Source organism: Vipera berus (genome assembly GCF_964194415.1).
Source record: "Vipera berus genome assembly, chromosome: 2".
In the NCBI taxonomy this organism is placed as follows: domain Eukaryota; kingdom Metazoa; phylum Chordata; class Lepidosauria; order Squamata; family Viperidae; genus Vipera; species Vipera berus.
The window spans coordinates 142615366-142641819 of NC_138203.1; the positions used below are offsets into that span (position 1 = coordinate 142615366).

The following is a 26454-nucleotide window of genomic DNA, read 5'->3' on the forward strand; positions in this document are numbered from 1 at the left end:
GGGGAGTTTGTAACCTGGGGGATATTGCTATAACAAATGTGCAATAGACATACTCTACTTTCACCTATTGCTGTGTGTGTGACTTGAATCAGAACATTTTCTTTCAGATGCACCTTATGGTTAATAAGCGAGAATAAAATCTGGGCTTCTAAGAGGTTATACCTGAGGACCAAGCATACTACTGATCACTTTTCACTAGGTTTTGGCTGCTTATCAAGTGTGCTTTAACAGTTTTTGCCAAGCAAAAGTACCAATGACACATAATCCTGCAGCTGGACCACTGAGCCCAACCCTTGCTTCATACAAAACTGTTAAAAAGGCCATCACATTTTCTTCAGGTGGGCTTCAATCTCTCTTTGAATCAGATGCATGTTGACCTTTCAGGTTGCCCATAAGATGAGGATGAAATTCTGGTACCTTGTCTAAAGCACAGGATAAAGCCAAAGCTTTTATACCTTCACTGTTTTGCATAATTCATATGTTTGATTTTTTTTAACTGTTACACTTTTGATGCTTTTGGAGCTTTACAGGCCACAGTCAACTTTTGCTAATTCAGTGTTTACAGAAAGTAGTTTAGCTAGTATTTAATCATAGAATTAAACCAACTTATTGGATTGGTTGCCTTGAGGCCATATGTACTGCTCAAGGTCTTTTTTGTGCAACTATGTGAACTACTGAACTGAAAGACAGTTCTTCACTATTATATAAAACCATGGTTTTTTAATTACAGTTTATTAACTAAAATGCAGTTGATTGAGTTCACATGTGCAACCATTAGAAGCTAGGGCTTAGTACAAGGGTCTTCAAACTTGACCCTTTTATGATTTGTGGACTTCAGCTCCCAGAATTCCAAGCTGGCTGAGGAATTCTGGGAGTTGAAAGTCCACAAGTCATAAAAGGGCCAAGTTTGAAGACCCCTGCCTTAGTACAATGCATGAATGAGGTCACAGAAAAGTTTTAAATGGTAGAGAAAATTAATGTCCTTGCTTGACAAATCTAAGCAAAGTTAGTAGAGGTTTTCAGCAGCCTCCTGGCTTTAACAAAATCAAACAGGACCAGAACTTGGAATTCTCTGGGGAAGTTTCTGTTGACATTCAAAGCGTGCACGTGCACACACACACACCAAAAAAATGCAGCAAGGCACTCTTCACATTAAATTTATTGGCTGGTTCAAAGCATACGTGGCCTATTCCACACACTGACCATGGGCATCACAAAACCAAGATTATTCAGCGGAGGTCAGGAAGCATCAGGAACAGAATGACTGCCACCACTCCCAGTCTTCATGTATCCTGTTTCTTCATGGGAGTATGTTCTATAATAGGTTGAGTTGTTACCTGGGCAAACTACATCGTCTTTCCCCAAGCTAGATATTTAATAAAGCAAGCCTAATTGCAAAGAGAGGTGTTCTGGAAAGCCAATTGATGTGGATATCCAAGGGCAGGAATTGGGGTCGACAGAATTAGCATAGCAGGAGAGATGCAGAGATCCATTGGCATGGGAAGGGTTAGCACCAGGAATCTCTGCTAGCTCTGCAAGGAACATGGAAATTGAAAGCTATCAAAAGCAGAAATCAGTACCAAAGCCCATTAAGGGTCAGTCCCAGAGGTTTTCAAAACCTATCATTCTTTTTTGGGGGGGAGGGGGGATAAAGGGGAGAAGGTGCAAAGTATCAGAAATTCAAACTGGAATTCTGAAATGTGCCAGAGCCATTTATAAGGGACTGATCACAGGAAATACTATTTAGGTCCCTCCACCCTGTACAGAAATGAGTACTGTATGCTGATCTCTACAAGGGAATGCACGCTGGGAGGCCAAGAAGTAACACTCAGTAAAACGTGGCAAAGTCAAAGTTTGTTGAAGCTCTGACACTGTTCCCACCTTGCCAGAAATTTCAAACTTGGAACACATCCTGACATCACAGAATAGCCACGTTCAAGCATAAGTGTTTTAAAGCTGGCAAGATTTACGCATCTGTGCAAGGAAACAATGCTGTTTTCTCAACGTTTTAAAGCCATCTTGCTTACTATCAAAGGATGCTTTTATTTTCCTAGTTAATCTGCAGGATTAGCCTGGCTAGGAAAAGGGGAAAATGCTGTGGTCTCCATGGGGAAAAGTTCTTGTATTTTACAGTGAAGGCCAACTTCAATAATGGTATAAAAATTTAAACAGTATATAATAAAATTGTTTCAAATTACGTGCTCACAAAAAAAAGCTAAACTATCTCCTATGAAAAGCAAAAGTTGGACAAAATGCGAGTGAGGTTCTGCCTGGATATAGCTTGAGGATCCAGACTTGTGGTGGGAAGGTCCATTAGATGGCATGACATTGTGTACTTCCTGTGTCATCAACTTGTTCCTTTCCTACTCTGGTGTACTGTAGCTACTGAGACTATAAAATTGTTCCTCAACTGGGAAGGAGAAGTATGGGTAAAAAGATAAAGTAGCCAGAAAGGTAGTGCCCTAGTTTCCCACAGAATCATTAAGTTGGGTTTGGCAGTTGGCAACTCTTATGACTAGAAACTTTTGTGCCTTAAGTCAGCTAGAAATTACTGATCCTGAAAGTGTGCAGCAGGTAGCATATTTGAAGTAAGCTGTTACTGAACTTGTTGCAAAATGGGATCAGAGAAACACAATCCTGAATCTTACAAGCAAACTTGAATAGTAGCGTAATTGGGTGTCAGATCAATTTCTGATTTTAACAACAGAAGGACAGAAAAATTACAAAATTGGCAGAAAGAAAAAAGTTACAAAGGATCTTGAAGACTGGAAATAAAAGCCTCTGGAATAATATGGAAGAAAACAGGAAAAGCTCTCTCAACAGCATTGAGGTTCTCAACTATTATTGGGCAAATATTTTGAAGACTTGTGAACCTCTGTTAACGTTTTCTGCAAAGCTACATACATTATTGCCTCTAGCTCAAACATGAGGAGGAGCAAGATGCATGAAAGCATTTATAATTACTAACAATAATATGTTTAGTCATGACTTTGGTTGATAGAAAGGACAGGATAGCACAGCTATGAAGTAAAATGATTTAAAGCACTATCCTAGTACTCTAATCCTTCAAGTTATAAATAATGAGGTCATTAGAAAAAGCTAGAAAAAGTTCTCAAAACAAGGTAAACAAAATCAATTGTATAATGAGAAAGTAATAGAGGCATAAAAATTGGTATTACTGGACTGGGGATAAAAGCTATGATCTTATTTCCATATGTACAATTTTTGGTGCTCAATTGGGCATTCTTTTCAGGAATACAGATGCGGTTGCTTCCCCTTTCAATTGTGAATACTTCAAAGTTTTTTTGCAATTAAGGTTGGCTGATTCAATGTTTGGCTGATTCTAACACTTAGCTATTGCCAGTTAAACCTCCTGCATCTTAACTTTGCATATTAAGCATTAGTTAGAAGCAGGCACTGAAGATCAATAGAAGTTAGCAACTCTAAGTGGTATTGATTAGCAAGATCCCAAATGGAGATTAATTCTGTAAATTCATTCTAAATCAGAAGCAGATACTTCCAGGAAATCAAGAGACCAGTTTTCCAAGTAGCTGTCCTGCATTATTTAGCTCTTGCATGGACTTTCATGGGAATAATGCAAATAAAAGCAGAGGAAATAATCCTACTTAAGAATTAGATGAAGATGCAGCTATCACCATCGATCTGATGCCTCGGTCGTGGTGAAATTAATAGGAAAGGTATAATCTTAAATGCATTAACAAACATCCTTTGGGTTAATGTCACTCATGGGTATGCAGGACCACAGGTTAAGGAACCTCAACTGAAAGGTACAAGTATCTCTTTTTGTTCAGATGAACTTCTATATTCAAACTCATAGAAGAAACTAAGTGGAAATGGAATCCCTCACAATGTCTCTTCTGAGCCACCATATATTACTGATGTCTCCATTTAAGTCTTTGATACTTGGTCTGCTATACAGCACTTTCTCTAACAAGCTCCAAGTCCTTTTGTGAATTTTCATCTTTCACATGAATTATTCTAAGAATTACTACATGGATTTGGAAGTATGACTTCCATTTAACATAATGTATTCTGCATTCATCATGTGCCTGCTTATTCCCTTCCTTAAGAGTACCAGGTCGCAGTAACTGTAGCAGTATTTTAAGAAACCAGTATATTCATGAGAAGTAATGTGTAAGGAAATCTGGCAACTCCAAAGATAGCAAGAAACCAAAGCAGCAGCAAAACAAAAGAACATGGCAAGCAACAGGGAAATGATGATCTAGTACAGGGGTCTCCAACCTTGGCAACTTTAAGACTTGTGGACTTCAACTCCCAGAATGGGAGCTTGGCTGGCTGAGGAATTCTGGGAGTTGAAGTCCACAAGTCTTAAAGTTGCCAAGGTTGGGGACCTCTGATCTAGTATACCAGTCGTCTTTTGGCTCTGATTGTAAGGGAAAATAGAGGAGGTGTGGGTTGGGACCTGGTCTGAAGTAATCTGGAATAACCAGTTAAGATATTGACATACAGACTGGCACCTGCAGGGGTAAAGAGCTCTTTAAACACAGTGTAGAGCTACACATAGGCCAAGGCACACGGACCACAAGCCAACACAATAGATAGAAGTGGAAAACTGACATGCAGCTCCTCTGTGTTTCAAATCTGTCTTGATTCAGACAAATTAGAGTTTTTATCAGAGGTGGGTAACCCTTTGGCCACTGAGGGGCGGCACCCAATGTTCCTTTGCATCAGGGGAAGTTGGGGGGTGTCTTTTTCCCCCCAATATGCTTATTTTGAAAATTTCCCTGGTCTTTTAATATCTCGAAATGGTGGGAAACTGGGCTGTCCACTGTAAGCATTTATGATCAGAAATGCTTCTATGTGGCAGAGGTCACCTAACCTCAACTAAGCAATTAAAGCTGATATTAAAGCAACTTCTATTATAGCCAGATTTCAAGAATTTCGGTAGCTATTGCTTTAATTGATTTTCAAGGAAAGAAGTAATACCCCTACTGGACCATTAATGAGGAGTAAGAAATTAAGAATAAATAACAGTGATTGGGGGGGGGTGTCACAGGAGGAAGCATAATCATAGAGACTACTTCAGCTGCTAACTCACTTAAGAAGTCATCAAGGTTAAGTGAGATTTACTGTTTCAGAAATTCCTATCTCCAAAGACAAGTATAATCACTCCATCCTATGCTCCATATGTAGATTATAAGCAGCTCAAGTACCATTTTATGACCCCCTTGCACTGTATGATTTGGTAGCAACTCAGACCATCAAAGATGGCACTTTGAGCCAAAATAATGCCTTCAAAAACCGGTTTCATCCACTCTATAATTGCCCTGCATTCCCTGTCCCCTAAAATAAAATAAGCATCAGCCCCACCCTTTAAAAAGTTGGCTGGTCCTGGTCTGAGAGAACTGAAGGGATGAACCAAACATCCACAGAGAAGCATCTCCCTGAAGTTTCCTTCTTTCTGGAATGAATCTGGAGAAATGAGAAGAAAAGACTTCTTGCTTATCAAGGTGACTCCTGAGTTTAAGGTAGAAAGCCTTTGTGGTAGCTTTCCTTCTTCCAGCAAGACAGGGAATGTACAGAAATATGAAAATAAAACTTGAAAAAGAAAAACAAGAATAGCAGAGTAAAGATCAACTTGTTTACTTAAAGATGAAAGGTGAGGTGAGGGGGGAAAAAACCCCAGGCCCGTGTAGATTCCCTTTGGTGCAAAAGAAGCAGAGGGGAAAACAAATCTGTCAGTCTTTCAAGAATCTGTTAATATATCTTAGTAAAGTTCCTGTAGTCTTGGTGGGCTCTGCTTCCTGCCCTGGCTTATCTCCAGGGTCTGACAAGAATGGAATTAGTAGCAGAAATGCAGTGGTTACCATATTCTATCTGAAAGGTACAAGGGCAAAAATGAGAGGAAAGAAAAGACGAGTCCTCAGATTGTTGGATAGAAAAGAAAATGTGTGAAAGAGGATGTCCAGCTGAGAAAAAGAAAGCTGGATTTGAGTAAAAAATGGACAGACTGGAAATAAGAGGTTGGTGGTTCCTCTTATGAGAAGTTACAGATCCCATGAAGGAATGAAGAGGCAGCAGTTTGAGGGCCACAAGAAGACAAGGATATGACATTATGACAACAGGGTGTCATAAATATAATCCCATTTGGAATTATAGTAAAAAAAAATCAAATGGAAGACATACTACTCCCATTTTGGCCATTTGGCACCCAACTGAGGTTGCATTCACACTGTCCCTAGGGTTCTCAAGACCATAGACAAGGGATTCAGGAGCTTCGGTGAGAACTTGGTGACCACTTCTGCTAAACAGGAGCCTTGGATGCCTTTCACACATGATGGAATCGCTGCTTATTAAGGCCATGAATCAGCACCACTGGTAGTAGGCAATTTTTGCTTTTTTATATCTGTAGTTTGTTTGACCCTGTTCTAGAAGTGTTCATCTGCTTTCTTTGCCTGCACAACACTTAATTACATGTCATGCAGATGAAGGGGAATTCCATGATGGTCTCAAACTGATCCTTTCTCCCAGAAAGGGAGCAGAAAAAGTTGGTTTTTTGACAGAGGACCATTAAAGAGCTGAACAGGAAAATATTTCAAGTGTAAGGCAGCTTTCTAGCCTCACTTTTGCCTTAGAAGGCAAAGTTGACATCATTTTTAGAAGTGCAGTAAAAATCATATTTGAATGAAAGGAAGTGAAATGGTTAAGAAAAAAATTGAGGCTTCTGAGTAAACATCTACTGCAGGGGTCCCCAATCCCCAGTCTGTGGACCGGTACCAGGCCATGGCATGCCAGCAACCAGTCTGCACAAACAAGCAAAACCCCATCCGTGAGATGCAGGCAGCACACAAAACCACATACCCTCCGGTCCATGGAAAAAACTCTCTCCACGGTACCAGTCACTGGTGCCCAAAAGGTTGGGGACCTCTGATCTACTGAATCAGTCTCTTAAAATTACCACTAAGCACCCTTCAATATTGGGAAACAACGCACTAATGGTCAAAAGGCTTACTTTAGAGGGGTTTTTTAAAGATTACCTTACAAAATTTGCTGTAAAAAAATAAAAGACAATAATCTGTTGTATACGCATTCATTTGGAAGCTCGTCTGAGAAGATCTGACGTAGTATTCTCCACTTGCACTCCCTTGATGCATTAAATTAATTCTCACAACCCCAGCCAGTATCATGCTGCTTAGGAATTATGAGAATTGGAGTCAACACATCTGGAGACCACCAGATTGCAGCTTGACAACTGAGGAAATTAACACTTGTTACTAATTAATATTTAAAATACTTCTGTTGCATTACCTTGTCAACCTTCAAACAGCCCTATAAAGTTGGCCAATGCTATTCTCCCTTTCAGTACAGATGGCGTGAAGCTAACCATGCACCTTCTCAAAGTAAGTTCACAGAAGTGAAAACTAGTTGGGAAGCCAAACCTACTGCATCTTGACAAAGCAAGTTTCTATCATGATTCTCTTGAGAAACTTTGTAAACCATGAGGGGTGTCTGTGGCCAGCATATAGAAATGCTTAGATTCAACAAAAGCAGTAAAATAAGGTTATGAGCAAGCTCCTGGCCTTCTTTGGTGCTTCCAAGTTGGTGTGCTTAGTGGCCCTTGCAAGTTGTCAGAGCTTGCCAATCTGCAGCCATCTAAGTGTTTGGCAGTGGTAGGGGACCTGGAACCTTCCCTCTGTTGCTGAACTACAAGTCCCAGCAACACTCTGTACGACTTGGGAGGCTGGGAGTTTTAATTCCACAACAGCTGGAAGGCCACAGCCTTTAAATTCAATCTAAACACACATGGCAAATTGGTTCCTAGGGTGGGCTGGCTTTGTGAGTGGTACTTTACAGGAAGGCAGCTTGGTTTGGGGGTGAGTGGTTGGAGAGGGGTCCTTGGCGGGGAGGGATGAGAAGGAATGCGGTATGAAGAGGTAGGAGGCGGTGAAAGAAAAGAGCAGGGTGAAGCCATCTCCACTCCCAAGACCATTGGTGGTTACTGTTGGGACTGCCACCAGGCTGTGAACAGAGTACGGTCCGAAGGGCAGAGAGGGATGTCTTAGGAAGCCCGGAACAGTGTGGGAAGGCTGCCAGTGGTAAGAGGTATCATCAACATCACCATTGTAAATAAGGCCAGTGTGGCTTAGTGAGGGAAAAAGGGGATCTGCGACTGGGACGTTTGCAAAGAGGTGAGCTTAGTGCCTCTCTCAGTGGCCCAGGGGACCCTGCTGGGGTGGCCAGCCTCATTTCTCTATCTCAGCTCTCTGCTCCTTCCTTGATTCGGTCACCACCTGCAGGAAGAGAAAAGGCCAAGCTGTGAGAGCAGCCCAGGGCAATCCTTCCCCAACCTGGCACCCCTCGGGACTTTGATGAGGTTAGGCTTCCTTTGGTTGGCTGAAATAACAGCAAAACCCTAATTAGGCCTCTGGAGTTCTTTGCTGTGTCCTAGGCTTAGGTACAATCTCCACAACTAAAAAAAAAATCACACCTCTGCCCCGAGTTCCTCTTTCACACAAATCTCCAGTAGGAACAGCTCATTGACTTACCTCTCCATCCTGGGTTTCAATGGTTTTGATCAGCACCGTCTTCCGGGTGTGGCTCTCTGCACTTGGATCTGGCTCTGAAACTAAGGAGGAGGCAGGCTTGAGGGAGAAAAGGCTCAGCATTCAAGGCCCCTTACTTTACTCCATCCAGGGTCACGCAGGGGACTGAGGACTACAGCTCCCAAACACCCAGCAGCCCAGCTATCTTCTTTCACTCATACGCCCATTGTGAAAGACCTCTGGCTACCAGCTGGGAGAAATTAGAAAGGAACATGGAAGGTGGGGAGAGCAAAGGAGCCTTTGGGTTTCATTCCAAGAAAAAGCAACTGAGGCTCAGGCATGATTGCCTGCACAACTTGAGATAAGGGAACCTCCAAAGCCGAGCTTGTTCCCGTCAAGCCAAAATGTTCCCCTCAAGTTGCTGCTTGCTAGAAACAAAGCATGTGCAAAATATAGCCAAAAAAGATGCTTGGGTCCACCTAGAGAATATTGCTGACTTCTATGCCACTGCTGCCATGTCTTTCAGAAGCCCATAATTTTGTCAAACAACACAAAGCATGTGGGTGCATTGAAGACCCATGCTGGCTATTGGCTCACCTGCAGTTCTGAAGCTGTAAGATGCCATGGATTGGACAGGCACTGCAATCCTGCAGGGAACATACAGGCCAGTGAGCATTACGGAAACTTCTACAGGTTAATCTCCAAACTTTCTCTTTAAAATGGCTTTTCTGCATCCCTCCCAGAAAAGAAGAAGGCCGCCTTCCTCCTCACATACTCCTATAAAATGTTATTTAGAACTAGGTAAAAATGCTGAAATGATAATCAAGACAGCTGCAGATCAACCTTCCGGGGCCCGCCAACCCTACCATCTGAAATATAAGAAACATGTGCCAGGCCTCCCACAAAGCAACATTGGTCTATATTATTCCAGAAACTTTCCTACATGCACCTGGTCTGATGGTCATGTGCCCGGATATGAAACTGCTGAAAGGAGAGGGAGGGGGGAGCGTTAGAGCAAGATTGGTGTAAACAGAGGGAAATGCCTAGCTATCAGGAAAGTTAGGAAAAGAAAAGATTGGACAATTTTAGGTGGAGCCCAATGAATAGCTTTGTGGCTCAGCAACCTTCAGGTCTGCTTCATGGCTCAGTTTCCTGGGTAAGTCCTTGTCTCCCCAAAACCAATTTACATTTTCCAGGGTTTTGTCCCTTACCATGCTGCCTGCACTAGCCACTCAGGGGTGGCACCCATGACATTCAAAATGTGCCCGTGAACCTAAAAGATGAGCAGGGCAGGACCTGACCACTGTTGACCTACCTACTTTCCTCTCCTTCCAACAGCTTGCGGTAAGTCGCAATTTCAATGTCAAGAGCCATCTTGACATTCAGCAGGTCCTGGTACTCCCGGAGGTGCCGAGCCATCTCTTCCTTCATGTGCTGGATCTCCTGCTCCAGCCGCGACACTGTCTCTTGGTAGGAGCCCACTTCGGCTCCATATTGGTCCTCAAGATCTCGCATCTGTCTCAGCAAGGCTTCATTCTAACACGATGAAGAGCAAGCAGCACCAAGACTGTAATTCATGAAATGGATACTGACCCCAAAAATCTCACTCATTCACAAGCAATTAAGGTGATCCTGGGGGCAGGGGTGTGTGCAGAGGCAACTTCTGGTCAAAGCAGACTATAAAAGCAGTTGAATCCAGATAGCTTGATAGCACTCCAGGTGGCTTCCCTTCTTCATTTTACCGTATTTATTGCCTTTCAACTATAAAGGGTTCTCAAGGCCACCAACAACCAAATATAAAAATCTGATTAAAATACATCAACTGAATTAGAAAATGAACAGCAGCTACTTATCCAAACCTGTTTCAGCTACTGACGAATCATCCCAAAGCCCCCCAAAACTGCCTGAAGAAGATCTTTGCCACCACCAGGAAGTTGCAGAAGACAAGAGTCAATTTAGTGATTCTAGAGCCTGGGAGGAGCCATCACCAAGTAGGCCCTTTTTGTATTCCTGTCAAACTTGCTCCAGTAGGGGTGAAGCAGAGCCAAGGTGATTTCCACCTGAAGATCTTAAAATCCAGGCAGGCTAAGGTGAAGGAAGGTGGCTCGATCCTGTATCATATAGGGTTTTTGCTGGTCGTAGACAGAATCTGCAAATGGCCCAGTAGGAGTGGTGGGATTCAGCCGGTTCGCACCGGTTCAGTAGAACTGGTAGCTATATTTTTGTTGGAGAACTGGCTGATGCCCTAGGCCAGGGGTGGGCAACCTTGGCTCTTTTATGACTCGTGGACTTCAACTCCCAGAATTCCTGAGCCAGCCATGCTGAGGGGGAGAGGTTTCCAACCTGAGCCATGCTGGCTCAGGAATACTGGGAGTTGAAGTCCACGAGTCATAAAAGAGCCCAGGCTGCCTACCTCTGCACCTAGCCCTTTTTCGCAAGACCCAGAATGGACCGCCGAAAGAGGCCACTTCCAGAAGTCCTTTCTGAGCCGGGAAAGCCTCCCAGGCCCAGAACGGCCCACCAGAAGTGGCGTCCACACACTTCTGGCAATCCATTCTGGGCCTGGGAGGCCTCCCTGGCTCAGAACGAACTTCTAGAAGTGGCGTCCACACAGAAAACTGGTTTCTAGGTATTTGAATCCCACCACTGCCCAGTAGCCAATGAAGTTGTCATAATTTGATTGCTGTCATCGATCTTTCTTCTGGGATTTCACCATGCAGAGCAGGGTATGGTGAAGCTAAGACAGCATCATCAGCTGACCTGTGGCTTCCCCTCTCTTGTTCTTTGACTTATGCCACAATCTGCTATTGTCCCAGGTTGAGAGCAGGATGGGTATTTTACTCACTGTTCCTTTGAGTCCATCCACCTCACAGGTCAGGCTCTGGATCTGACGGCGAGATTCGTTCATCTCCTGTTTGGCCTGGCGAAGGGCCTCGTGATTCCGATTGGCTGCATCTGACAGGTCAGCAAACTGTAAACAATAGCAATAGCACTTAGACTTATATACCACTTCACAGTGCTTTACAGCCCTCTTTACGTGGTTTACAGAGTCAGCATATTGCCCCCAACAGAGTCCTCATTTTACTAATGTCGGAAGGATGGCAGGCTAAGTCAACCATGAGCCAGTCAGGATCGAACTCCTGGCAGTGGAATGCAGAGTTAATCTGCTATACTGCATTCTAATCAACGCACCACTACCCAAGAATTTGGGGACATCAAGAGAAGGGAAAGAAGGAACCCCAAAACAACTCCTAACCAGAACCTGCCTGAACTCATTCACAATTATCTAGCTGGAGGGGAATTGATAACACAAACCACACAAGCCACAAGTCCATATAGAACTCTCCTCACGAGCCTCTTTTCCCTCTGTGGAAATCTTACAACAACAGCCAGGGACCACAGCACTGGACCCATTCTTTATACAGGTAATCCTCAAGTTACGACCGTAAATCATAATTGTAAAGCGGGTCGTCATGGGACCAGACCCAATTTTATTACCTTTTTTGTCGTCTTTAAGCAAACCTATTGTTCGCTATGCTTGGTTTTGTTGGAAAACAAACGTAAGCCCTGTTTCTGACACATGCATCATGAATCACAGTCACGTGGCTGTGGGGTGCTACAAATGGCCATAAATGCGGGGTGGCTGCAAGCGCCAAAACTGTAGTCATGTGATTGTGGGGGAGGAGAAAATGTCAGAACTTTGACACAGAGTCACAGAGTTTTTTTCAGGGTCTGTCATAATCTCAAACAGTTGCTAAGCAACTAGTCATAAATCCAGGATTACCTGTAATATTCTACAGCAGTGGTTGGAAATAGGATCTTTCCCTCAATGAGGAAAATCTGGTATGCAGGAAGCCAACATCATCAGTCTGATTTATGGCTCTCCCTCTACTTTCTTTGACCCGTACCACAATCTGCAAACTATACATTAATAGAGAGCTCGCTCATTACAAGCACCAACCAAGCCACGCTGTCAGGACCCACCCCAATCCACGTCTTAGGAAAACAAAAACTCTTGGAGTCAGTTCTAGTCCAAAAGGAATTTTTACTAGGACATGCTTGGTTGTGGAAATACAAGACAGGACTTGGTATTGTTTTACAAATTGAAACTTTATAAAGAGTTCCCGGTTCAACCCCCCCTTCCCTCAACCCCATTTGGTCAGCCCCCCATCATTTTACTTCGTGTCATCCCTTTCGTGGGAAAAAGGGAACTTCGAATCTTTATGGTTATTGCCTTCTTCCTCTACAGATTCAAATGGAGACACAGGCCAGATGCCTTCTTCTCTAACCCTCCCTTTTGTTCCCCCAGTTCAAAAGGTTTCCCTTGGTCTTTGAAGTATAACCTAAGGCAGGCTGAATCCACATGCGCTCCTCCTTCCTCGGGAGATGGCAGAATCCATGGGGGGGGGGATAATGTTTTAAACATACATTTATGAATGTGATATAAATGGATTCTGACACACGCTGTCTTACAGGAGTGCATGCATCTAAACAGCGACAAACAGACGTTGCGCCACATTGTCAAGGAAACCCTCCAGAAGTCGGAGGGGGTGAACCTGTACCCTGAGTGGTTTATTATTTTGCTATATCAATACATTTTGTGACAATAAGAAAATTCCCTTTCCACTAAGCAGCTATTTATGCATCAAAAGAGACAGGTTGGTTCCTTGTTAGGCCTCCCCCTACTGGTGAAAAAAAAGCCTACAACGTTTAAAAAGAATTCCTCCTGGAAAAAGTAGCCACTGAGGTGTGACTCAAAGTCCTTTTTTAAAAAAAAAATTAGCTTGCCTGGAAGTTCCAGGACTGAAATGCTTGCAGAGGCTTGAAGAGACCCATTCTGCTCCAAAACACAAACATGTGGCCATTAATGGAGAAAAGGGGGATGGAGGATTCCATTGTGTCACTTAAAAATGTGAAGTGTTTTAAATGTTTTCACCCTACAGACTTCAGGAGATTCTGAGGCCTTCACCCAACCAGCTTTCAAGTCTGTCCCTGTACTTGAGTTCTGGGTCAGTATTATTTATTTATTTAAAACATCTGTATAGGAACTTATAACCAACTCTGGGCACCTGCCACTCAAATGTGTTTGCTGGACGCTGATGCCACCTCTTCCTTTTAAAAAGAGCTTCTGGAATGACACAACAGTTTTGCATTGAGATTTAACTGTTAACTCTTGTTTTGCTACCCACTGTTTGTTCTAAAGTACGGGTAGTCCTTGACTTACAACTACAACTGAGCGCAAATTTTCTGTTGTTAAGCAAGACACTGAGTTTTGCCCCATTTTACGACCTTTCTTGTCACAGTTGTTAAGTGAATCACTGCAGTTGTTAAGTTAGTAACGTGGTTAAGTGGCTTCCCCTTTGACTTTGCTTGTCAGAAGGTCACAAAAGGGGATCACGTGACCCCGGGACCCTGCAAACGTCATAGATATGAGTCAGTTGACAAACGTCCTAATTTTGATCACACTCCCATGGGGGTGCTGCAGTGTTATAAGTGTGAATAATGTTCACAAGGCACTTCTTTCAGTACTATTGTAACTTTGAACAGTCACTAAATGAAAGGTTGTAAGTCTGCATTAGCATGACTTTGTTAATATATATATATATATATATATATATATATATATATATATATATATATATATATATATATATATATATATATATATATATATATATATATATATATATATATATATATATATATATATATATATATATATATATTTATCTTAGTCTTTGGGTTTTCGCATGTAACAGAAATTTGAATGCTTCAGAAAAGCAGCTCCACAGAAAAGCTAAAAGCGCTTTTAATGAGATTGGCTATACTAGCAGCACCTCGCCGGTCTGGTTGTGCTGTACCTCCTCCTCATACTCTGGCTGCAGAATTGTAGGAGTTGAAGTCCACCCATCTAAAAGCGGCTAAGCCTGGGAAACATTGCTCCGATGAGTTAGGGAGGTCCCTGCGAGAACCACTTCAAAATGTAATCTCATTGCCCTGGGCTGTAAAAATGTCCCAGCCTCTTTTGCCATGGGAAAGTGAGACAGGGTGGCATATAAATCTAATAAAAATCAATCAGGCATATTCCCATTGAGGCCATCTTCCTTACTCTCAACAACATTTCACGAAGGCATCCTGTTAATAGCGCAGTAACCCCACCTCCTCATCACCCCCGGGGGTTTAGGCACCTTGGATTTGTACCACTCCTCAGCCTCCTGCAGGTTCTTGACCGCGATGCTTTCATACTGAGTGCGGATCTCTCTCAGGGCAGCAGTCAGATCCGGCTTAGCCTGCTCCACCTCCACTTGCACCTGCTGCTGGCTGTGTATGCTCACTTGCATGTCGTTCAGCTCCTGCGTGCAACATGCGAGGGGGGGGGAGGTTGTCAGACACACAAAGAACGGTCCTTATAGGGTAAGAATCACACCTGCCGCCATACTACACAAACAGGTAGATGAGGGTGAGGGACCATAATTCAGTGATGAAGAGAATCTTAACAGAGAACTGCTCAGACGTAACATCACTGCCCACATGGGACAGAGACGCCCAGAAGATATATTCCCACTGAGCATTATAGTTGCAAGAGCAGCCGATCTGCCACTTGCGTTACTAACTCAAGTGAATCTGCCCTGCAAAATGACAGTGCAGGACAATCATCCAGTCCATGCATCCAAGGGTGGGGCTGGAGATGCAGATGTTTTCCTGCTAGGCACCACTAGATGGCCCGGAAGCAGCATCTTTGCTGCAGGGTTGCCATAAAAATAAAAAAATAAAAATCGCATATCCAAGGGCAAGGAACCTGTGTCACCTTCTAAACCCTGTTGAACTTCTAGCTGCCAGTATCTCTAACTCTTCATCGTAATAAATGAGTCTGCAGGATCTAAAAGCCATATGATTTCCTATCCTGGCCACATCAGTCTCCCATCATTCTTCATGAGGCGCTTGCTCTGCTCATTGTGGCACCACCTACCTGTTTCCACAACTGACACTGTCCCCTTTGGGAAGATACGCTAGGAAGATTTCCTGCAGCAGCCCCCAAGGGGTCCTGTTTTGTAGGTCTGTGATTGTTCAAAAAAGCCAGTCAAGTGAAATGGGAACCAGTTGCACACCAGCCCATTCCTACTCTTACCTCCTCGTGCAGTTTCTTAAGGAATTCAATTTCATCCATGAGGGATTCGATCTTGCGCTCCAGTTCCAGGCGTGAAAGGGTGGCGTCATCCACATCCTACCGCGGGGGGAGGGGGGAGGGGCAGGAGGGGGAGGGAAACAAAGGCTGGTCAGAACCCCAGCAAGTTGCCCACCACTTTCCATGTTAATTTAAGGAGTAAAATGGACCCCAGAGAATGGGAAGGAGGGTCAGATGGCCTGCTGCTGGCCTGGGATTCCAGGGACAGAGCCTGCTTCCTTGGTCCAGCACAATCAGGGGCTTACGCAGCTGCCAAGCAGAGATTTAAAAAACAAAGCTTGCAGCTTAAAGCATACGAAGCCGTGGAAACAAATGTGGGAATGGAATGCCTTCACTGCCAGGTAAGCAAGAAAAGAAAAAAGAATGAGCGTCTGCAGGTGGCAGGGGGGAGTCATGAACCTGAAAGACACATGCAAGGAGGTATGTATAAGGGGGTGTGAGAGCCAAGCATGCCGTTCCCTCCGCTAGTGCTCTCTGGTCTAGAAGAGGCTCGGCTCACCTTGCGGAAGAGAACTAGGTTGTTTTCAGCATCTTCTCGCTTGTGCATTTCCTCATCCATCCTGTGGAGGGCAAAGAGCAGCCCCAAAGCAGAAATTGAGCAAGAGTGCTACAGAATTGGTTGCCTTCATTACACCTATGCGGTCCACAACTCCTAGGCAAACTCAGTCTTAGCCCACACAATTAAACACCCATTGATACCAGAAATAATTATTCCACCTCTTCTCCTTTTTACTTCTACTTTCAGGAACCAAGCGAAATATTAACAGCTTGGCAAATGTGTTTTGCAGGTTTAGATTCAGGCAACATTCTTGCTTCTAGACACTGATCACACCTAATTCTTAGCCTATGACTATGATATTAAAAGGTTACATAAACCTCTCCGCAACCTAAAATAATTTGACTGTATCAGAGGCACTGTTCAAAACAATAAATAAGCAACAACCCTGGTCACAGACTCTCTCTGACCTCTGAGTAAAAAGAAGAAAGCACTAGAAGCGGGAAAGAGCAGAGATGCGGCTGGAATGAAGTTAAGTAGATTTTAGAAACCATTTTCATTCCATGCCCCTTGCAGAATTAATAATCTATAAGACTATTTTGGGTAAAACAGAAGCACCTTCAAAATGTGGATTTTGGAGGATAACTTCTACTTGTTTTGTCCTGTCCCAAGAAGAAGATGGGGAAGAAAGAGAAGGGGTGGGGGTGGGGGGTTGGAAAAGTGGGTGCTCCATAATATTTTGTGTGTCTAAATGGGTCTGGCTGCCTCTCTTCCAAGATTCGGCGTCTAACGTTCCTCTCTCCTTTCCTTCTTCCCACCTCCCCATCTGCCACAGCATGAGCCCTGCCAGCTTGGAGGAGAACCAGCCACACTTCACGAAGCCCAAGGGGACACAACAGTCAGGCTTCTCTTCCACTTGAATATAAATACGTATGAGAAATAAATGAAAAAGCCAAAAAAACGGCTCTGCTGCAAAAAAAAGCAGACTCCCGCAAGGCCACTGGGGCCTCACCATTACTGTTTGTCCCTGGACTTTGCAGCCAGGCTGCCACTATCGCCATTGCTCTTTCCTTTGCCAGCTTGCATTCATTCCTCTGTGCCCTCTGACAGCCACCCAGAGAGATCCCCAAGTAGAGGGGTCTCCCCTAAAGGTGCCCTCTGCTACATCCCTTCCCTGGGCTTCCCAAGATGTCACATGAGATTGCCACCAAGCCAAACATGATGGAGTTCCAGCTGGCCAGAAGGTTCTTCCCTCCTCCCACTCCCCACCCTCCTCTCCTGCCCCACCCCATATTGAGCCCAACCTCCTCTTTTTCCAAATGCCTGGGGTGGTGTTTTTTTTTGGCCTTGCTGCCCTTCAACAGCCTCCCCCTCCCTCCTCCCCATCACGTCATGTCTGCCAGACTCATCCTCACCACACCCTTCTCCTCCCCACACCCCCCAACCCCGAAGAAGCTCATCACAAGGACCTCTTGTCCATGCGCAGCACACACACACACAAACACACCATCTGCATCTCCTCTCCTGTGTCCCAGTCCAAGGCTGGGGAGCATCCTTCCACTTCAAACTCTGAAATGCTAAAACTCTTGTTATGGCCACACAGGGTCTGCCTGGCCACTCTCTCTCCTTCCTAAATGCAACACTCTGAGAGACCCAGAATGAGTCTGGGACAGAGCTGCCCGCCCAGAGCTTTCGGAGCAGCTTATTCTTGCTTAGGAACACAGCCTAACTTTTTTCTTAAGACAGGAGATAAACCGGACCCCAAATCATTACATTCCTTGATCATCACAGAGGGTAAAAGCCTACACTGCAAAGACACCAGTCTTCTGACTCTTCTGCAGTTATTCTTTTACTCAGACTATACACCCCCGTTTGCTTTCTGTCTACTCTAGGTAGCAAAGAAAAAGAATCCATTATTACGCATCCATTATTTAGTAGGCATACATTATTTGGCTCCTACTAATTTATTCATCATGTTACAAAGTGCAGAGAGCCATATATTTTTTTACAGTTGGCTTTTTATTTTCCCCTGTGCCCCTCTCAGGGCCAGCTGATCTTTGGTGTAATCAATCACCCTTCTCTTCGGGAGTCATTCCAACTCCTCAGCTAATGAGCCATGACTGGCAAGAAACCCTTCCTTTTCTCCAAGACAGCGAGTTTAGCGGAGTCTTCTGGCTCCAGGAAAAGCACTCTGCATATGCTTAAGGCATTCTCTTTTTTAGCGCTCCAGAGATAGGGTTTTTTTTTAGGACAGATTCAGCCCAATTTTAAAAAGCCGGCATTCCCTCTCTTTTAGACACCCCTTCCTATTCCAAGGTAAGAGACCGAATTTTCTACGCTTTTAACCCATTCCTTCCATCTGCTGCCCTCTCTGCTGAAACCGGACCGGGAAGCCCAAAGTTTTATTTCATTCCCTGGATCCGGGCCGGACCGCCCTTTTGGACTCCCCCCCCCCACCGCGTCCCGAATTAACCCAGCGCGGCTCCGTTTGGGGTGGGTGGCTGGGTGGGGGGACTCACCTCTGCTTGAGGGCGGCCAAGTCTTCGGCCAGGTTGTCCCTCTCGACCTGCAGGCGGTCGCGGTCCTTGCCCAGCGCGTCCACCTGCCGGCGCAGCTCGCGCAGCTCGTCCTGGAAGAGGTCGGAGGCGCGGGTGGGCTCCTTGGAGCGGGAGTGGCCCAGCTCGGCCAGCAGGGCGGCGTTCTGCGTCTCCAAGTAGCGCACCTTCTCGATGAAGCTGGCGAAGCGGTCGTTCAGCTCCTGCAGCTCTTGCTTCTCGTTGCTGCGCGTGGTCAGGAACTCCTGGTTCAGGGCGTCGGCCACCGAGAAGTCCAGCTTCTCGGCGCTGTAGGTGTAGCGGGGCGGCGGCGGCGCCACCAGCGCTCCGCTGCGCAGGAAGAGAGCGCTGCCCCCGCCGCCGCTCCCGCGGTAGGAGCGCAGGGAGGCTCCGGCGGAAGGCGCGCTCAGCAACCGCGTGGCGGAAGAGGCCGAGGCCAGACGGGACGAGGAGTAGGGCATCGGCGACAGCATGGGCGACGGCCCGAAGGTCCGGCGGTAGGAGGTGGCGCGGATGCTGCTGGGATGGCTCATGGCTGCTGGGCTGGGCTAGGCTGGGCTCCGAGCAGGTCCGAGCAGTGGGTGGCGGGGAGCAAAAGGCGATGGGTCCGGGGATGCTGCTTTATAAGCGATCGGTCGGGCACTGGGGTGTGTTGGGGGGGGGAAGCGGCAAGCTCCTCCTCTCCCTTGCATGCAGCCCAGAACTCCGCACTGCAGCCCGCCGACGGGGGAAGGGAAACACCCAGCCACCGCGTCCAGCAAAGGCTGCTCGCTCCGGGCGGGGGAGGAGGAGGAGGAGGAGGAGGAGGGCGCTCGTCCGAGCGGCCCGCCCTGCTCCCTCTCCCATCGAGGCGACCCGGCCCACCCTTTGGCCGGACGGCATCTGGTGCCCGGTGCCGCCTGCCAGAAGGCCCCCCCCCCTCGTACTAAAGGCCACGACGGCGCGGCGCTTACTTCTGAGTAAGTGTCCGCTCGGTTGCCTCTGGGACACCCCCGATTCACGGGACGGGATTTCCTCTTTTGTGGAAAAGGGAAGGATTGGGGGGGGGGAGAGAGAGAGCGATGCCGTTACGGGGCGCGGGTGAGGGTCTTGCCCCGTCGTGGCTGGAGAAAGAGCATCTGACATCTCTCCCCAGTTCTGGAGTTGGAAACAGACGCAGCAACAAGCCAGGTTCACTCCCTGTGTGAAACCGGCGTTTGAGGCAGAAGAGCAGGGCAGAAATAAGATGGCGTTAATATTAATGAACCTGTATTTTAGCCGGGGGAGTTTTTGGTGGATCCCTAAAACTGCGGTTTACTTTAGAAAGAAAAGGCATCATCGGTAGTATTCGGATCACCCCTAATCATTCTGCAGTAGAAACTGTATCTCTTTTTTTGATATGGGAATGTTCTGCTCTGGAATGGGAAATAAGCGTATTTACATTCCAGAAACGGCACCACGGAGAGCGAAAGGCTGGGCATGATCTAACCCTTGAGACAGGAAAGACCCCAGCAGTCCTGTCTTTCAGGATTGCTTTTTGCCTATGATAATTTATCTTCTTCGCACATTGTGTTCTCTGCCTCTGCCAGCCATCAAATAGTTTCTCAGGAGCTGTGGCAAAAATCGATTCACACTCAGTAAGGAGAGGTTCGGAAGAGAAGCTGGGTCACCACCAAGTGTTCCATCACTTTGGGAAAGAGGTTTGCTCATTGGCACTGCCTGAAGCTCTGGACACGCATTCTGTGCACACAAAAGATGCAAGTCATGGGCAATGCAGACAACTGAACTTCAACAGCACACACCCACTTTACCAGCGCCCAAAAGATACTGGTGTAGATAGCAGGTCTAAAAGCATTTCTCCTCCCCCTGGTGGCTGCGGAAAGAAATTGCAAAAATTTGTGATGGTTAAAAAAAATGGAGAACTTGGCACATTGTCCCAACCTAGATTTTTTCTCTCTCTCTCTCTATACACTATCATCCCACACCTGTGAGAGACTAGAAGCTTTGATCAGAAGTATTGCACACAAAAGCCTTTGAATATTTGTTCTCGTATGGGATCCTTGGTGCTCTCCGAGGTTAGTTGTTTTCTTGCAGACGTTTCATTACCCAATTGTTTTATTGTACACTGCCCAGAGTCCCACTGTGAAAGAGATGGGTGGTTCTTAAATACGAGAAATAAAACAAAGTGACAACATCAGTGCTTGAAGGGAGCGGGGTTTGCTCTCTGTTTATATGTGAGTGGCAAGGAGAAAACAACCAAGCTCAGAGAGCACCAAGGAACCCACAGTTCAACCCTGAGCTAGCAATATTCTCTTCTTCTATGGCAGGGGTGTCAAACTCAATTTCATTGAGGGCCGCATCAGCATTGCGGTTGCCCTCAGGAGGCGTGGTGGGTATGGTCTGGGTGGGCGTGGCCTACTGGGTGGGCGTGGCTAGAGTGCGTATGGCCTACTGGATGGGCATGGCCAGCTCTACGTCGTTCACATCAAGGGTGCCTATGGGGGCCTGGGCAGGAGTGGGACAGATCTGAGGGTCTCTGGCAGAAGGAGGGTCTCTGGGCCACGGCCAAGGCAGTGGGGGCCGTTCCCTCACTGTTTCCAGGATGGCTTCGCAGGCCGCATGAAACCACTTTGCGGGCCGGATCCGGCCCCCGGGCCTTGTGTTTAACATGTCTGTTCTATGGGTACTCGTTCTTGTTTTCCTCTTCCTGTGCATTTGCTGCTCACTTCTTGCCAGTAGCCTTGATGCAATGATGAAACTAAGGCTGGACCTTGTAGCCAAAGCCTAGGACCTGCCAACTTTCCATTTTATTTATTTGCTTCTCAGGAGATAAGCTCATAATTCTAAGCAACGTCCAGTAAACACAATAAAATAGTAATAAAAACGAAGTATTAAAAGCATTAAATCCTAGGAAAAACTGTTAATAAAAACTGTTGCTATGATCCAGCAAATCTGAAGCTGTCCTGAAGAGGACCTGTTTTGCTCTTATGGGAAATACCACTGTGATAGGGACACATCTGACTTCAGGGGACAAAAGCTGGTCCAGAGAGAGGGTTGTACTGCGGAGAATATTGTACCTGGAGCATTCTCTTTACTGGATTGTGTAGAGTTGGGGGGGGGGAGGGTTGTATGTGAAGAAGATGCTACTGAACATAACAAGGGTCCCAGACATAAGGGCTTCGTAAGTAATTGGCAGCACTTGAAATTGAGCCTGGAATCCTATCAACAGCCCATGCAGTTTCTGCAGCATGTTATTCTGCTAAACTGGCTGATGCTGCTGCAGCTTCCGAGTCATCATCAAGAGCAGCTCCACATAAAGCAAAGTATAGTAATTTAGCAAAAATATTTTTATAGTGCCTTCTGGTCCAGGACATAGGGCAACTAATAGATATGCCCCAAAGGCTCTCTTGGCCATGTTTTTCATATGCTGTTGCAGCAGAAGCTATGAATCCAGAAGAATCTCTGGCTCCTTCAAGTGTCATCCCATCATCCTATCATTATAGATGGAACATCCATGGTGCCAAAAGGTTTCTGAATCACCAAAAACTCTGGAATATGCCCTATCAGATCCCTGGCAGCCTCCAGACAAAGAACCTCAGGACTTTTTCATATCTCCTGTTTAGTCCAATGATCATGTGTAAAGCTGGATACAGACAGTCCTTGACCTATGACTGGTCAAAGTTATGACCAGCCTCCAAAGTTCTAGTGGCTGCTCCCTGCCAAGTCACATGTCCACATTTCGGTTGCCCAGCAACTGGCCTGCATTTATGATGGTTTGCAGTGTCCCACAGGCACATGAATGTGATTTACAATAATTTTGCCTCAAACCGGCATTTACTTCCAGTTTTTGACAAAAATGGCCTATAATGAACAATAGGTTCGCTTAACAACCTTCACTTAATCAAGGCCACACAAAAGTCATAAAAATGGGTCCAGTTACATGGTGACTTGTTTTCGACTGACATGATTTATGACTATAATGGACAGGATCCATTACAGTTATGAGTTGAGGACTACCTGTATTACCAACCTATTCATGATTACTAATCCCAAAGATGTGGATGTCCTTTCCTAGAGTTTTTATTATTTATTGAAAAGTTTTACAAAATTTTAATAATAAACCCCCCTCCCCCCTTCCCTCCCCCCACCCGGACTTCCCATGTCAATAAAATGGGAGAGAGGTTCAAGTCCTGGGGTATCCCATATTGAATTCCCAAGGACTGGACTTTTCCTCCCCCAACATCATCAACTAGGAAAGAAGAGCAAAATGGTCCTTCAATTCCCAACTTTCACAGGCAGTCCAAGTTTCCTAGAACCAATGCTGACTTTTTTTCATGAGCATGCTGGGATCCGTCCTGACCAGTGCTAATCACCACAGCTTCCTTCCTTTGTATTTTTTAAAAAAACATCATCCTAGATCAGGAATGGCTGGGCAGAAAATATTTGCACTGCATTCTGTTCAATTCAGTTCACTTATCTATAGTCATTTTCTACAACAAAGCATTCTTAGTGCCAAATAAGTAAGTTTAGCATTTGGCCACAGAAAACTCCTTGTCATTCTATTTTGAATTCACTTCATGACTAAAATGAATTTAAATGGCAAAAATACACATAGTCAGATGGTCACTTTTTATCAGTGGTGGGGGGAAAATGGCATTCGCTTTAATAGCTAAAATATATACAATAGCTCTAAAGGACCATTAGGGCAGGAAAGGGAACAGGCTGAAGAAAAATGTGCTTGACACACAAATAATCCACTGAGCATTTAAACAGCATTAATCCAAAGATTAGAAACCCCTTGCAGCTCCCATTTTGATGTCTTTTTCCATCTAATTTCCTCCGAACACACACAAGAAAGTCTAGAACAGAGGTCTTCAAACTTGGCCCTTTTATGGCTTGTGGACTTCAACTCCCAGAATTCCTCAGCCAGTGTGCCTGGCTGAGGAATTCTGGGAGATGAAGTCCATGAGTCATCAAAGGGCCAGGTTTGAAGACCCCTGGTCTAGAAAATCTTGATATGCCTTTGCTTTCTTGCACATAACCATAATACCGCGTAACAGAGTGAGCGCCTGTTACTTGTCCCAGCTTCTGCCAACCTAGCAGTTCGAAAGCACGTAAAAATGCAAGTAGAAAAATAGGGACCACTACGGTGGGAAGGTAACAGCGTTCCGTGCACCTTTGGCGTCTAGTCATGCCGGCCACATGACCACGGAGACGTCCTCAGACAAGCGCTGGCTCTTCGGCTTTGAAACGGAGATGAGCACCGGCCCCTAGAGTTGGAAACGACTAGCACGCATGTGCGGGGGAACCTTTACCTTTACCTTTTATATACAACATGGAAGAACCTTGTGGCACTATGAAGACTATCAGATCAATGACAACATAAAATAATGTGTTCAGCTGTAGTGCAAAGGGAAAACATGCTCCCTGTGTCAATTCACTTAAGGTTACAGCTTAAGGCAAATGATTTTTCACAGCTTGTACTGCAGCTTTCCCCAGCACAGAGATATTCCCCATTTGTCTTAGGGCCATTAGAATGATACCTTCATCCTTGTCAGCAAATACTGGTTATGTTCCCAAACATCCTCAGCTTTCACAGAGTTGTGGCCAAAATTTCTAGACTAAGCCACATTTTACAGCATCATTCTAACTCATGCGCTAATTCCTTTCTTTCCTTTCCCTACCAAAATATACTATGAGGAAAAATGAAACTTCCTAGTGGAAATTATTGTCCGTAGCAAATTATACAACATGCATTCCTAACAAGGGTACTTTGTAGTGTTTTACAGTATAGTGTTGGTTTTGTGCCCAATTTATCATGGGGTGGGACAGGGCCTTTAATTGCTGCACATCAAGTTCCCATGATTTTAATTCTGGTTCTGGGGGTCTTCAACTTGCCACACTTGGGAAGGAGAGTAAAAGATGGCTGAAGAATTCATAGTCATCATGGCAGCCCTGAGGTTGTCCTAAGTCATTTGAGCCTGACTCACATGGGTGGCCACATGTTAGATCTGGTTTTTGTCTCAGAGGTATGATAGTGGAAAATGTTAACATTGTCCTTTGTCTCTCTGGAGTTGACTAGGGCCATTAACCTCTGCAGGGAAGAAGAAGCTGTTCAGTCAGTCTGCTCCAGGTGCCTAATGGATCCATTTAGTTTCTTGCTTGAGGTCAAGAAGGGCAGTGCTGCTGAGTCCTTGGTTATCTCCTGGAACATGAAGGCGGCCTTAGGCTTATGCTTTGGAGTAGCTTCTCCCTGTTTGCCAGCCCAGGGAGTCTGCTTGGATGAAGCAAGACAGCACTGGTGGAACATGAAGAGTGAAATTGACTGCATATTAGTCAGAAGTCAGATTCAGCCCTACATAGTGGCAACGACAGCAGAAAACATCAGTAGCTTTCCTCTCTTAAAGGTAAAGGTTCCTCCGCACATGCGTGCTAGTCGTTTCCGAATCTAGGGGCTGGTGCTCATCTCCGTTTCAAAGCTGAAGAGCCAGCACTTGTCCGAGGACGTCTCCGTGGTCATGTGGCCGGCATGACTAGACGCCAAAGGCGCACGGAAGGCTGTTACCTTCCTACCATAGTGGTTCCTATTTTTCTACTTGCATTTTTACATGTTTTCAAACTGCTAGGATGGCAGAAGCTGGGATGAGTAACAGGTGCTCACTCTGTTACGTGGCACTCGGGATTTGACCCGCCAAACTGCCAACCATCTGATCGACAAGCTCAGCGTCCTAACCCACTGAGCCACCATGTTCCTCTCTTAGGGCATCTGATTTCCAGACCAGTTGTAATCTTTATAGACAGTCTTTTGTAAAGCACATTGTGGTAACTTAATCAGGAAGTGACTAGGATGCAAGTGATAGTAAACATGGCCTCTCAGTCCAGAAATGGGTGCAACTGGAACACAACAGTCTGTGCAAATGTCCCCATCATCCCGGTTGTCACCTGCCCCTTCAGCAGAAGCCACAAGTCAGGATGACCCTCAAATTGCACACCAAGTTTGTCTTGGGAAGTGCTACCCTGGCAAGGATCAAAGATGATTCCTCATCAGACCCAGAAAGATAAAAAACCCAGAGCCATTCCATTTTGCAAGGGTTGAGTCAAAATTGATTCTTTCCTATCCAGATCCACACAGCCCTCAGCCTCCAATACAGCCCTTGAACTGGCCAGGAGTAGAGATTTATAACTGGGTATCCTCAGTAAATTGAAGTACACCTCATACTGCCAAATAACTTCCCCCAGCAACCTCATGTAAATGTTAGAAGAACAGTGTCTAGGGCTCAACATCTCCCACCCTCCAACTAACACCAACTGGAACCAGCCCCAGAAGAAGGAGATGAACAATCACAAGTCAGTGCTCTTTACTCCCAACCCAGATCTGGTCCAGAAGAATCTCATAGTTGAAGGTAAATGCCTTCAAGAAATTCAGGAGGATGAGGACTGATGCATCACTCTCATCCCAAGCTCTCCAGAAGCCATCCACAAGCTTGATCAATGCTTTGTTGATGCTGCAACCCAGCCTGAACCCCAACTGAAAGGGTCCAAGTAATCCACTTCATCCAGAGCCCTCTAAAGCTGAGCACTACCACCCTTATCAACAGCCTTTCCTTTTTAGACAGGGAAGAGACTGGATGGAAGTTGGCCAACACAATCAGACCTAGGGATTGTTTCTTGAGAAGGGGGACATACCACTACCTCCTTCAAGGTAGGCATCAC

The 26454-nt window shown here is 45.5% G+C and overlaps 1 protein-coding gene across 1 annotated transcript; it reads right to left on the reverse strand.

The window, feature by feature from the left end:
• Positions 1–8128: 8128 nt before the first annotated feature.
• Positions 8129–19295, reverse strand: PRPH (peripherin; the record flags this gene model as incomplete). The annotated part of the gene is made up of 9 exons (XM_081319956.1): positions 8129–8273; positions 8529–8608; positions 9123–9172; positions 9841–10061; positions 11371–11496; positions 14714–14878; positions 15655–15750; positions 16211–16271; positions 18727–19295. The coding sequence occupies 9 exons, from the start codon at positions 19293–19295 to the stop codon at positions 8226–8228; spliced, it is 1416 nt and encodes a 471-aa protein (XP_081176082.1). The 3' UTR covers positions 8129–8225.
• Between the last annotated feature and the right edge of the window lie 7159 nt (positions 19296–26454).